This window comes from Saimiri boliviensis, chromosome 13 (assembly GCF_048565385.1).
Source record: "Saimiri boliviensis isolate mSaiBol1 chromosome 13, mSaiBol1.pri, whole genome shotgun sequence".
Lineage (NCBI taxonomy): Eukaryota > Metazoa > Chordata > Mammalia > Primates > Cebidae > Saimiri > Saimiri boliviensis.
In genome coordinates, this window is record NC_133461.1 from 28,218,429 (window position 1) to 28,231,529 (window position 13,101).

The 13,101-nt window shown below is 50.1% G+C and overlaps 1 protein-coding gene across 2 annotated transcripts; it reads left to right on the plus strand.

Moving 5' to 3' along the window:
- The first annotated feature begins 5,343 nt into the window (after positions 1 to 5,343).
- CXXC1 (CXXC finger protein 1) lies at positions 5,344 to 12,713 on the plus strand. Of its 2 annotated transcripts, none has more exons than XM_003926072.4 (15): positions 5,344 to 7,503; positions 8,212 to 8,330; positions 8,431 to 8,531; positions 8,813 to 9,048; positions 9,143 to 9,322; positions 9,709 to 9,735; positions 9,813 to 10,058; positions 10,218 to 10,337; positions 10,493 to 10,677; positions 10,963 to 11,170; positions 11,247 to 11,357; positions 11,498 to 11,547; positions 11,703 to 11,799; positions 12,055 to 12,207; positions 12,323 to 12,713. In XM_003926072.4, the coding sequence occupies exons 1-15, from the start codon at positions 7,501 to 7,503 to the stop codon at positions 12,467 to 12,469; spliced, it is 1,983 nt and encodes a 660-aa protein (XP_003926121.1). In that variant the 5' UTR covers positions 5,344 to 7,500; the 3' UTR covers positions 12,470 to 12,713. The 2 variants fall into 2 exon arrangements, with proteins under 2 accessions (XP_003926121.1, XP_010335110.1); XM_010336808.3 differs by having other exon boundaries at positions 5,352 to 7,503; positions 10,218 to 10,325.
- The last annotated feature ends 388 nt before the right edge of the window (positions 12,714 to 13,101 follow it).

The window sequence follows — 13,101 nt, forward strand, 5'->3', positions numbered from 1 at the left end:
TACTCCAGACAAAGGCAACTTAAACTTTTGGCCCAAACACCTCTATTCTGTTGTTCCTTCAAACCAAGCTGGAGAGGCCATTAAAAACCTCCATTTGCATATAGACAATTACAGAGATAGTAATAAAGCCAATTCTGTGTTCACAGCACTGCAGGAAACACAGCTGTGGATTCAATTCACCTTGTGTGGTTTACTCTTCAAGAGAGGCTTAATTCTCACCTTCAGGGAGTTCATAATTTCACTGAGGAAACAACTTGCTCATATATGAAACCATTAACAAAATTATAGGAGTGTTCTGGTGTCTGTAATGGTAACTTTCGGAAGAGAACGCTGGGATAAGCAAGAAAAAAAACTATCATGAACACAGACTAATACCAAAGGGTTTTATAACGCTCCACTTTGTGTATGGCAAACCTCAGACTTGTTCTGTCTTCTGTAGGACCAAGGACCTCATGATCTGGAGCTGAAAAAAACACAAACTGAAAGCTTCTGCAGGTTATAAGATTCAAGGTGGTATTTACATATGAGCTTTGTGGATGGAAACTGACGTATTCAGCATAGAAATTAGTTGGTAGGACTTGGGTAGGAATAAAAAGTAGAAAGATGAATCAATCACCAAACCATAGAACCAAGCCTATTTAATTCTTTTTGCTTTTTTTTAGGGGAGTAAGTGGGAAAAGAAGAAGTTAGACTAGAAAGCTGGTGCATCTGCTCCTCTCTAGGAATCTGAGTGTCATAAGAAATGTGGGCAGGGCACGGTGACTCACACCTGTAATCCCAGCACTTTGGGAGGCCAAGTTGGGCAAATCACCTGAGGTCAGGAGTTCAAGACAAGACCTGGCTAACATGGTGAAACCCCATCTCTACTAAAAATACAAAAATTAGCCAAGTGTGCTGGTGGGTGCCTGTAACCCCAGGTACTCAGGAGGCTAAGGCAGTAGAATCACTTGAATCCGGGAGGCGGAGGTTGTAGTGAGCCAAGATCATGCCACTACACTCCAGCCTGGGCAATAAGAGTGAGACTTCATCTCAAAAAAAAAAAAAAAAAAAAAAAAGGAAAGAAAGAAAGAAAAAGAAATGGATGTTAGGGATGGAAAAGATGTAGTAAAGAGTGAGCAGATTAGAATTAAAGTTACCCAAAACAACCTAAACAAGTCATCCTCAAAAGTGATATTAAACGACTGGTTCATGACATTTGGGAGTCTTTAAACATTTCAGAGACATCAGCTTGAAAGTATAATATACGAGGAAAAAGAACATTTGTGTCAGGTGTCCTAAGACCATCCTCAGGTTCAATGACTCGCTAGAAGAACACACAGAATACAAACATGCTGTTAAGCTCCCAGTTACAGTTTGTTAGAGCAAAACAATATAGATTAAAATCAGCTAAAAGTTCATAGGCTATAGTACAGGAAAGACCATGTGTCCATTTGTCATCTCCTAGTGGAGTCATATGAACAACAGCACTTAATTATCCCAGAAACAGTGTTGTGACAACATGAATGAAGTATTGCAAACCAGGGAGGCTCTATCTGAGCTTTGGTGTCCAGATTTTTTATTGGAGGATTGGTTACATGGATATGGAGGGTGCCATTGCTGACCTTGGTTACTCAGTCTCTGGCCTCTCCAGAGGTCATATTGATACCCTGTGGCCCAGGGTCCCCACCACAAATCACATTGTTATCATAAACTATCTGGTGTGGCCCAAGATTCTAGGTAAATATAAACTTTCTTCCTTCCTTTCTCCCTCCCTCCCTCCCTCCCTCCCTCCCTTCCTTCCTTCCTTTCCTTTCTTCCTTTCTTTCTTTCAAGACAGAGTCTTGTTCTGTCATACAGCCTGGAGTATAATGGCAAGATCTCAGCTCACTGCAGCCTCCACCTCCAGGGTTCAAGTGATTCTCCTGCTTCAGACTCCCAAGTAGGTGGGATTATAGACACCTGCCACCACGCCTGGCTAATTTTTATATTTTTAGTAGAGATGGGGTTTCACGATATTGGCCAGGCTGGTCTTGAACTCCTGACCTCAGGTGATCCACCAAATTCAGCTTCCCAAAGTGCTGTAATTATAGGTGTGAGCCACTATGCCCAATCAAATATTCTTACTAGATAAGTAATTCTGGGCACTTTAAGGTTATCTCCCAAGAGCCAGTCAAACACCAGATTTTTTTTTTTTTTTTTGAATGTGAAGATTTGAACATTCAAGGCCTGCTGAGTTAATCTTTTACTGCATGACACTCTTTGGAGAGTACCCATTCTGGACCTAATATTATTCTCTCAGATGACTTTCTAGGAGAATGTTAATTTTGCCGATTTTCGTAGATGAGAAAAAAGTCTCAAAGACTGTCCAATGTCAAGTAGCTAGCGTTGGTAGAGCCTGGACTCAAATCCAAGCTGTAACACTTTGTTCTCGAAGCCATGAACTATAAAATATACTTCTAAAAACTATGACTTAAGATACTGCAATAGCCACAGAATATTTCAGTGTCCTTGAAAACATAAGATAGATATCGAATCCCTTGGTCTTATATTTCTGGCATGTTTCAGCAAATTCTGAGGCTATGTCTGAATGGACATCACCCCCATGAGAGACCTACACTTTCTTTCCATCCAGAGTCTGGGTCCTTTCCAGACTAGGGATGCTGCATAGAATGGCCCAGGCTCTGAATGATCTCTCTCCCACTGGCTACTGCTTTTGCTGATTCTCAAGTCCAGTCTCTTCCCCTGGTCCAAAGTGGTTGTGAGCACCACTGTCACCCATCCTGGCTTCTCCACGTCCCTTACTCCAGTTACCCGCACTTGAATGACATCTAGGCGAGGTTCCTGCTCTGGGCCCTTATGTCCATTTGGAGAGTGAGTACCTGCTTTAATTCTTGCCCAAGGTCCAGTCTTGACCTAGTCCCTGCCTCCCACATTCACAAGATGCCAGAAAGATTAGAGGCCCACGGTCTGTTGTTTTAGACCATTGTGATATGGCACAGTCACTTCCCAGTTCTAACTCAATAGGATCTAGCCCTCCGCTATGCTACTCTGCTCCCTCCCCACCCCAGCCCTGCCCTTCCTAATCCACACTGAGTATAGGCATCTACAGATAACTTGAGCCGATTTTTAAAGCCAATTTTGAGTTTCTTTGAACATTATATCAATGTCAGTAAATGAATTTAATAGTCTTTATAATAGAATGACTTTCAGACTGGTTTTAAAAAAACAATTCAACTAAATGGAGCAGGTAGATAGGCTGGACAAAGGGAAAATTTACATTCCAGGTGGGATGGAACGGCATGGTATGAGATTTCATCACAATACTCAGAATGGCAGGGAAATTAAAACTTATGAATTCTTTCTTTCTTTCTTTTTTGAGACAGGATCTTCCTGTCATCCAGACTGCAGGACTGGAGTTCAGTGATGCAATCATGGCTCACTGCAGCCTCGACTGCCTGAGCTCAGGTGATCCTCCCACCTTAGCCTCCTGCATAGCTGGGACCACAGGCACGTGCTACAATGCCCAGCTAAATTTTTTTTATTATTTGTAGAGACAAAGTCTTGCTATGTTGCCCAGGCTGGTTTTGAACTCCTGGGCTCAAGGGATTCTCCCTCCTCAGCCTCCCAGTGTGCTGATTACAGGCATGAACCACCGAGTCCAGCCCTCTGAAATTTTTTATTTAACATTTTTAGACCATGCTTGACCATGGGTAACTAAAACTGTGGAAAGCAAAACTGTATATTCATCAGTGAATGATTCCAGTCCTGATTTTGTCTGTGTTTGCTGGCAAATTAGAATTGAAGTACTAAGCATGGTTTTGTCATTGAATTTCAAATATTTATCTTATCCTTGCTGTTTGCAAGAAGTGCCTGGAAGACTTCCGTTCCCCTCCCGGGAATCTTTGGTAGAGATGGGCTCTCCTTTCCCGTTCCTGTGAACCCCACCTGTGCTGAGATCCTGTACTTGGTTTCTCTTTCTGTGTTGTTTGTTCTCCTGCCTAAGATTCTAATCCTGATTCCTGGGGTGTCTGATCCCCTGGACTTCTGATCCATTTCCTGACTCAGGTCCACTGTGACCTTTAACTTTCAGAATCTGCTGCATTCTGTGGTTGCCTCATGAACCTTTTCACCTAGCTTCTCTCGTCCTAGGAGTACCCAGAATCTATGCCCTGATTTCAGCTCAAAGCCCAGCACTCATAGTAGAAAGATTTTACTATTACTGTCAGATCCATTATTACCGGCCTTGTGACCTGGCAAGGGACTTAGGCTCCCTGAGTCTCAACTGCTTTCACTGTAGAGTGGGGACGACAACACTCCTGCTCCATTCACCGTATAAGGCACTTAGGTCAGATAAGCTGTCATGTGTGAAAGTATCTTGTGAACTAGAAAGCACTAAGCAAATAGAAGGTTTTTGAAATTATGACTATTACCATCATCATCAAGCTACACTTATGATAAATTTACTGTTTGCCAAAATACTAATCTTTGGTGCTTCATCATATCCATCCCAGACTGCACACAGATCAAAGCGAGCACCAATAGTGTAAATTGGGAGCACCCCAAGGGCAGCATCTCACATGGTGCTGGGCGTTTGAGAAAATATGAGAGACGTTTATATTTACCTCATGCCTTTAAATACGTATTTTATGTGGTTGCTTATTTTTGCACTGTATTAGTATCGTAATGTATAGCATTTATTTTTTATTTTTTATTTATTTATTTGTTTGTTTATTTATTTATTTATTTATTTTGAGATGGAGTTTCACTCTTGTTACCCAGGCTAGAGTGCAATGGTGCGATCTTGGCTCACCGCAACCTCCGCCTCCTGGGTTCAAGCAATGCTCCTGCCTCAGCCTCCTGAGTAGCTGGGATTATGGGCACGCACCACCATGCCCAGCTAATTTTTTGTATTTTTAGTAGAGACGGGGTTTCACCATGTTGACCAGGATGGTCTCGATCTCTTGACCTCGTGATCCACCCGCCTCAGCCTCCCAAAATGCTGGGATTACAGGCTTGAGCCACCGCGCCCGGCAGATGTATAGCATTTATAAAATGGCTGTGGATGCTGACAATTTTTTACTGACAGGGGTGATGAATTTAGAAGTTTGCACTGGCCAGACACAGTGGCTCACGGCTATAATCCCAACACTTTGGGAGGTTGAGGTGGGTGGATCACTTGAGATCAGGATTAGAAAATTGGTGCACCAATTCCTCTCTAGGAACCCGACTGTGATACGTGTGAGCCAGGCTCGATGGCTCACGCCTGTAATTCCAGCACTTTGGAAGGCTGAGGCGGGCAAAACACTTGAGGTCAGGAATTTGAGACCAGCCTGGCCAACATGGTGAATTTGTATTTTAGTCTCTACTAAAATACAAAAATTAGCCAGGTGTGGTGGCACCTGCCTGTAATCCCAGCTACTTGGGAAGCTGAGGCAGGAGAACCACTTGAACCCAGGAGGCAGAGGTTGCAATGAGCAGAGATTGCCCACTGCGCTCCAACCTAGGTAACAGAGAGAGACTCCTTCTCAACAACAACAAAAGTTTGCACTAATCTAATAACCTAATAAGGCTCTAATATAGGAATCTTCGTACACTGCTGGTAGAAATATATGTATCAACCATCAAGAAACAAAATTACAACAAATTTAGTTATAGATGTAATAGCTTTTACTTGCAATTTATTAATTGAGGCAGATCCCATTATACAAAATAGAATGAGAGCTTCCCCTGGGAAACAGCAGAACAGTGAATTTTGTAAGGTGGGAGCAAGGAAAAAGAATAATTGTTTTTAAAAATCTGGTTAACATCAGCTTGCTTCAGGTTACTTTTTAAAAAAGGGTTAAAGCAGAGGGGATTTTCAAGCTACAAGTGGCTCGTTTGGGGATTTAGCTATATTATTCCGTATCTTTCTCCTGATTTCTTGGAAGGTCAGATAAACGATTTAGTTTTGGCTTGGTAGCATGAAACTTTAGTGTGGGTGACTCCATTTTGGTGGGGCCTCCTGCAGGAGCTCTGTCCAAACCGATGGCCTCTGACAAATTTTAACATGTCTTATAATATTTATAGCCAATTATAAAGTAATTCTACTTTTAGAATGTTATCTCTAAGGAATGTTAACTAAAAAGAGGCAAGAAACCAAGCTGCAAGGCAGTTTATCGCGGCATAGGAACTGCAATTCAGGAGACCCAGATTCAGCTCAAAGTCAGATTGTGCTCCAAAGAGAGAAAGGGGAGTAGGAGTTTTTAAGAAAAATGAAAAGGAAACGAAGGGTGATTACACAAGTTCTTTTAAAGGAATTATTATTGCTGGAGGCAGCTGGCCAGCATGACTCTATAGTTCATTGGTTTTTGTTCAGAGACACAGCGCTGGTGAAATATAGCTGGTTTCCAGGACCGTATGGTCGTTGGCGTTTAGACCAATTCAAGGGTTCGAGGCAAATTCCTGTTGTGTTTTACTTTTGTTTGTTTTCCTTGTTGCAAGTTTGCAGGGAGTCCTTAGAGTGGCTTCCAGGCTTCATTTTATAGCTCTTAACCAGAGTAACACCGTTTTGTATAACACATTTCACAAGAGATAATCAGGGATGAGCATACCGATCTATGTTTAAGAATGTTCGTTGCAACTTTATTTAGAAGAACATTTGAAAATATTCTAAATTTAAAGCAACAAAGAAATGAGTAAGTAAACTGTGCTTAGGCTTATCGTGCAGCTTATAGAACTAAAGATTTGATGTTAGTTTAAGAATTGTTTTTAAATAAAAATAAAATAAATAGAAACTGAACCGTGCCAGGCCTGGCAGAAGAATGACAAGTGGGAGGAGTGAGACCCGGAAAGAGTGGTGGCAGGTGAAGTCGGAGAGGACAGAAGAACTGGTTTCCTCCACCGTGCAAGGCATATAGCCTGTCGACGCCCCATTAAAGCATGTGGATAGAGAAAGAGACTGAATGGAGGAATGAATAAGACTTGATCCAGGTAGCGTTTCGGGAGCGGCAGCTTTACCTGTGAATCTCTCTAACAAGCGGCCAGCGTACGTAATCAACCATCACGATGGCGGCGCCCTTGAGGAATCCGCAATTAGGTCGCCGCCATGTGTCGTATAGGACCGTACTAATTTGACCCACGTACGGAATCAGATTCCAAGATGACGGCATTTGTGAGGAAGTCACGCAGTAGATGCAGCCATGTTGCCTGTACGTCGAGACAGTACCAGTAGCCACCGTACGGACTCTACTGACAAGGTGGCGGCCCCCTCGCGAAAGCCACAATGTGAGCGCAGCCATGTTTCCGGCGATCGTACGGATCCAGCCACCATACGGACAAGTAATCAAGATGGCGGCGCCTAATGGTTTGCGGCGGAGACGACGCACGGGGCCTGCGCAACAGGAGTACGCTGCCTGGGAGGCGTGACCAGAAGCGGAAGTAGTTGTGGGCGCCTTTGCAACCGCCTGGGACGCCGCTGAGGGGGTCTGTGTAGGTTCGCAGGTCGCGGCGGGGGTCGTGAAGGAGTGCGCCGGGAGCTGAGATATGGTGAGTACCGCGTCCAGTGAGGGATTCGGCGGCGGAGGTCGGTGGGGTTGGCAACCTTGGGGTCTGTCGGCCGACTCGGGGGTCTGTGGTGAGCGGTAACCGGAGTCTGTGGACAGAACGGCGGGAGTCTATGGGCAGAATGATGAGCCATCTGGGAGTTCTATGGTGAGCCACGGTGGGGGTCCGTAATAGAAGTTTAGTGGGGACTCCGGGTGCCTGGCAGTTCCGTGGGAAACCATGATCGGGGGTTCTTTGGGCAGAGGGATAAGGAGGTTGCGAGGAATCACTTTGGGCGGTCTGTGGTGAGCCGTGATGAGGAAGAGTCCGCGGCCGGTATCCGTAGACAGCTGAGACTGGGGGTGCGGGTGCCGGGAGGGTCTGTGAGGTCAACAGGGAGGGATGAGTGGAGAAACGTGATGGGAAGTTCCAAGGAGTTAGGCAGGGTCTGTGAGGCGCCACGATGTTGGGTCTCGATGACCCGCCAGTGAGTGTAGACAGAGGGAGCGGGTGCCGGTGGGTGCGTAATGGGAAGTATGAAGCCCAGTAATGGGAGTCAGTGGGGACTGTGATGGAGAGGTTTTTTGGGGGCCCCGATGGGAAATCTGCGGGCAGAGTGGGGATCCATGCTGACTGTGGTGGAGCTGTAATGCGGGGATGAGCCGCCACGGTGGGGGCTGTTTAAGGAGCCGTAATGGGGGTGTCCCGCAGGAGGGTGATGGTTCAGACCCAGAGCCTCCAGATGCCGGGGAGGACAGCAAGTCGGAGAATGGGGAGAATGCGCCCATTTACTGCATCTGCCGCAAACCGGACATCAACTGCTTCATGATGTGAGCCCGGGAGAGGTGGGCGGGGCTGACACGGGCAGGGTGGGGTAAGGCCGATCGGCTGTGTCCCTTACATATTCACCACCTGTCCCATCCTCTACAGCGGGTGTGACAATTGCAATGAGTGGTTCCATGGGGACTGTATCCGGATCACTGAGAAGATGGCCAAGGCCATCCGGGAGTGGTACTGTCGGGAGTGCCGAGGTGAGGGCCATGCATGGACAAAGAAGGCAGGTGGAGCTTCAGGGGAGGAGGGGGAGCCACAGTGGGGGATAATGGGGAGTAGTAATACATGTCTATGGTGAGCTGGAATGGGGGCTGCATTGTGAGTGATAATAGAAGATACCACGGGAAGTGGCAGCTCTGTTGTGTACAGAAGTGCAGAGTAGGTAAGTGGGACGGTAAGGGAGAGAAGGGGAATAAAGAGGTTTTGGGACCATTCACGCCCTCCAGTGCTCACCTTAGCCCCACTCTCTGCCCCACAGAGAAGGACCCCAAGCTAGAGATTCGCTATCGGCACAAGAAGTCACGGGAGCGGGATGGCAATGAGCGGGACGGCAGTGAGCCCCGGGATGAGGGTGGAGGGCGCAAGAGGCCTGTCCCAGATCCCGACCTGCAGCGCCGGGCAGGGTCAGGGACAGGGGTTGGGGCCATGCTTGCTCGGGGCTCTGCTTCACCCCACAAATCCTCTCCGCAGCCCTTGGTGGCCACGCCTAGCCAGGTGAGTGGCTGTATAAAGTGAGTGGATGTGTAAAGTAGTTTCGTGTCGGCCCGGCCTGGGTCCATGATTTCTGTTCTGGGACCCCCTCCTCCAGCATCATCAGCAGCAGCAGCAGCAGATCAAACGATCAGCCCGCATGTGTGGTGAGTGTGAGGCATGTCGGCGCACTGAGGACTGTGGTCACTGTGACTTCTGTCGGGACATGAAAAAGTTTGGAGGCCCCAACAAGATCCGGCAGAAGTGCCGGCTGCGCCAGTGCCAGCTGCGGGCCCGGGTGAGCATGGACAGAGCTGGGTATGGTCAGGTGTGGGAGAGCTGGTGGGTCCATGCAGGGTTAGTTAAGTCCAGGCATGGGCTAGGTGGGATTGGGCCTGACTAGATAGGTGGGAAGGGGCCTATCATGTCCAGATGAATGGGGCATGACCAGGTATGCTGGGCTGGCAGAAACCCCACTAACCCTGGGTGGACAGAGTGGGGCCAGGTGTTTCCAGGTGTTCATGCATGTCAGTGAGGATCAGGCAGGGCTGAGCATATCCTGGTAATGAGGCGTATCGGGGAGGTATGTCTAGGGAGGCAAGGCCAAGCCAAGTGGGTGGGGCTAGGGCAAGGCCACACTCCATCCACCTGGGGCTGACCTGGGCCTTCCTCCTGCCGGCACAGGAATCGTACAAGTACTTCCCTTCCTCGGTGAGTCCAGCCCCCCAGGGCAGGGCGGGGCATGCGGGCAGGGCGGTCAGGGCCAGTCCTGAGATTCTGCCCTGCAGCTCTCACCAGTGACGCCCTCAGAGTCCCTGCCAAGGCCCCGCCGGCCACTGCCCACCCAGCAGCAGCCACAGCCGTCACAGAAGTTAGGGCGCATGCGTGAAGATGAGGGGGCAGTGGCGTCATCAGCAGTCAAGGAGCCTCCTGAGGCTACAGCCACGCCTGAGCCACTCTCAGATGAGGACCTACCTCTGGATCCTGACCTGTATCAGGACTTCTGTGCAGGGGCCTTTGATGACCACGGCCTGGTGAGCAGACAGGAACATACCCTGGTGGAAGGGTGGAGGTGACAGAAGCAGAGAGTATCCCTAATGAGACAGAGGGTACGGAAGGCTGATTTGGGACATGAGTAGGTGGTGGGGTTGTCATGAGGGGGGCAGGTGGGTCAGTGCATGCCCTGCTTGCAGCCCTGGATGAGTGACACAGAAGAGTCCCCATTCCTGGACCCCGCGCTGCGGAAGAGGGCAGTGAAAGTGAAGCATGTGAAGCGTCGGGAGAAGAAGTCTGAGAAGAAGGTGATGGAGAGGGTAAAATGGATGTGGAAATGCAGAGGGTGGGGTTGAGGGAGAGGCAGAGCTCAGAGGCTGAATGGGGCAAGAGCCAGAAAGGGCTGGAATGGAGCAGGAGACAGGGGTCTGGGGCTGACTGACTCCACCCTGACCTGACCCATCTTGCTCCACAGAAGGAGGAGCGGTACAAGCGGCATCGGCAGAAGCAGAAGCACAAGGATAAATGGAAACACCCAGAGAGGAACGATGCCAAGGACCCTGCGTCGCTGCCTCAGTGTCTGGGGCCCGGCTGTGTGCGCCCCGCCCAGCCCAGCTCCAAGTATTGCTCAGATGACTGTGGCATGAAGCTGGCAGCCAAGTGAGTCATTCCTGGGGGGTTCAAGGGAGTCAGGAAGTACATGGTAGGGCCTGACCACAGCCTTCTGTTGTCTACCAGTCAATCACCTATCCACCATTCAGTCACCAAACAGCCACTACCCACTTAACCCAACCACCTACCCATCCATCTGCCCATGTGTCCATCCATTCACCATTCTACTCGTCACCTATTACTTCTCCATTTGCCATTTAGTCGTGCATCTATTTTGCCATCCTCACTTACTGATCACCTCACTCGTTCTGTTGCTCGCCCCCTTTCCTGTAGCCGCATCTACGAGATCCTCCCCCAGCGCATCCAGCAGTGGCAGCAGAGTCCTTGCATTGCCGAAGAGCATGGCAAGAAGCTGCTCGAACGCATTCGCCGAGAGCAGCAGAGTGCCCGCACTCGCCTTCAGGAAATGGAACGCCGATTCCATGAGCTTGAGGCCATCATTCTTCGTGCCAAGCAGCAGGCTGTGCGCGAGGATGAGGAGGTGAGGCAGAGGAGCAGCGGGGCAGGGCCCAGTACTTTGTCCTGCCCATCCTTACTGTTCCTTCCACCCCATGCAGAGCAATGAGGGTGACAGTGATGACACAGACCTGCAGATCTTCTGTGTTTCCTGTGGGCACCCCATCAACCCACGTGTTGCCTTGCGCCACATGGAGCGCTGCTATGCCAAGGTTGGGGTGTCAGACTGAGGGGGTGGACCATGTGGGGACATCAGCGGGCCAGTGTGGGACAGATTTGTTGTCTGGGTGGTGTCTTGGGAGGGCATGCAGTGCACACCCACAGTTCCCTCCATTTGTGCTCATCCCTCCAGTATGAGAGCCAGACGTCCTTTGGGTCCATGTACCCCACACGCATTGAAGGGTAAGTGAAGGTGCCATGTGGAGTGACAGGTGGGGGTTAAGGCGGGGGTCACAAGTGGGATGTGTGTGGCGCTGGGGCAGGATATGGGCACCAGCAAGGACAGGTGGGCCTCTCTTTCCTCCCTCCACTACCCTCTCTCTACTCCAAACCCCCAGGGCCACACGACTCTTCTGTGATGTCTATAATCCTCAGAGTAAAACATACTGTAAGCGGCTCCAGGTGCTGTGCCCCGAGCACTCACGGGACCCCAAAGTAAGGTTTTCCCTCAGCTCCCCCCATTTTGCCCCTCCTCCCTGCCTCACTGTTCCACATGCATCCCTTCCTTCTTCACCTTAACCTTTCACTTTTTCCTCTCACCTTCTCTGCTGCTTCACTCTCCATTCCTCACCTTTTTCATGCCTCCTCACCATCCCTTGAACCCTCCATTCTTTCCCTTCTCCCTCCTTGAGCCCCCATTCCTATTCTCCCTTATCACCGCTGTTCATCCCCACCCCGGCCCCCCTGCAGGTGCCAGCCGACGAGGTATGCGGGTGCCCCCTCGTACGTGATGTCTTTGAGCTCACAGGTGACTTCTGCCGCCTGCCTAAGCGCCAGTGCAATCGCCATTACTGCTGGGAGAAGCTGCGGCGTGCGGAAGTGGACTTGGAGCGCGTGCGTGTGGTAGGTTTCCGTGTGGTTTCCGTGCTGCACGTGGTAGGTGTCCATGCCGGACGTGGCCGAGGGCAGTCGGGACTTAAGGAGTGCCTGCTCAGGACTCCCGCCGCTCCCTTGGCAGTGGTACAAGCTGGACGAGCTGTTTGAGCAGGAGCGCAACGTGCGCACAGCCATGACGAACCGCGCAGGATTGCTGGCCCTGATGCTGCACCAGACGATCCAGCACGACCCCCTCACTACCGACCTGCGCTCCAGTGCCGACCGCTGAGCCTCCTGGCCCGGACCCCTCACACCCTGCATTCCAGATGGGGGAGCCGCCCGGTGCCCGTGTCCGTTCCTCCACTCATCAGTTTCTCTGGTTCTCCCTGTGCCCATCCACTGGTTGACCACCCGTCTGCCTTTATCAGAGGGTTTTTCCCTGTCTCCATGTTCAGTGCCTGGTGGGGCTACGGAGTCCACTCATTCTTGCCTCCCCTCCCTGGGTTTTGTTAATAAAATTTTGAAGAAACTAAGGAAGCTGTCTCCACATTGCTGCGGTTGCAACTGTTCCAAACTCCTGGATAAGATTGGGGCACCTGCACCCGGAAAGAGCCCAGGGACCCACATTCCCAGCCTCCCATGGGCATAGGGTCTACGCAGCGCGCATTCAGTGTGGTGACACCGCCCGCGCGTGCTCCTGTCTCTCACCCAGAGCTGTCGTCCGCTGTGGACGCCAGGCCCCGCTCTTTCCCCACAAACCCCACGTTGACGATCCGCAGGGGCGCGACCTCCAGCGTGCCTCAGTTTACCTGCGGTGCAGCGGCACCGCCCCCTTCCCCGGCCCGCGCGCCCCCGAAGCGGTTCAGCGGGGAGGAGGGAGCAGGACACGACAGTCCTGGGGTTGATGTTCGGAGAGACCTG

Bases quoted from the DNA above. Each gene is read 5' to 3' on its own strand.
- CXXC1 (XM_003926072.4), top strand. The intron at 8,532-8,812 runs GTGAGGGCCATG...TCTGCCCCACAG, and splicing joins GTACTGTCGGGAGTGCCGAG to AGAAGGACCCCAAGCTAGAG. The intron at 10,678-10,962 runs GTGAGTCATTCC...CCTTTCCTGTAG, and splicing joins GGCATGAAGCTGGCAGCCAA to CCGCATCTACGAGATCCTCC.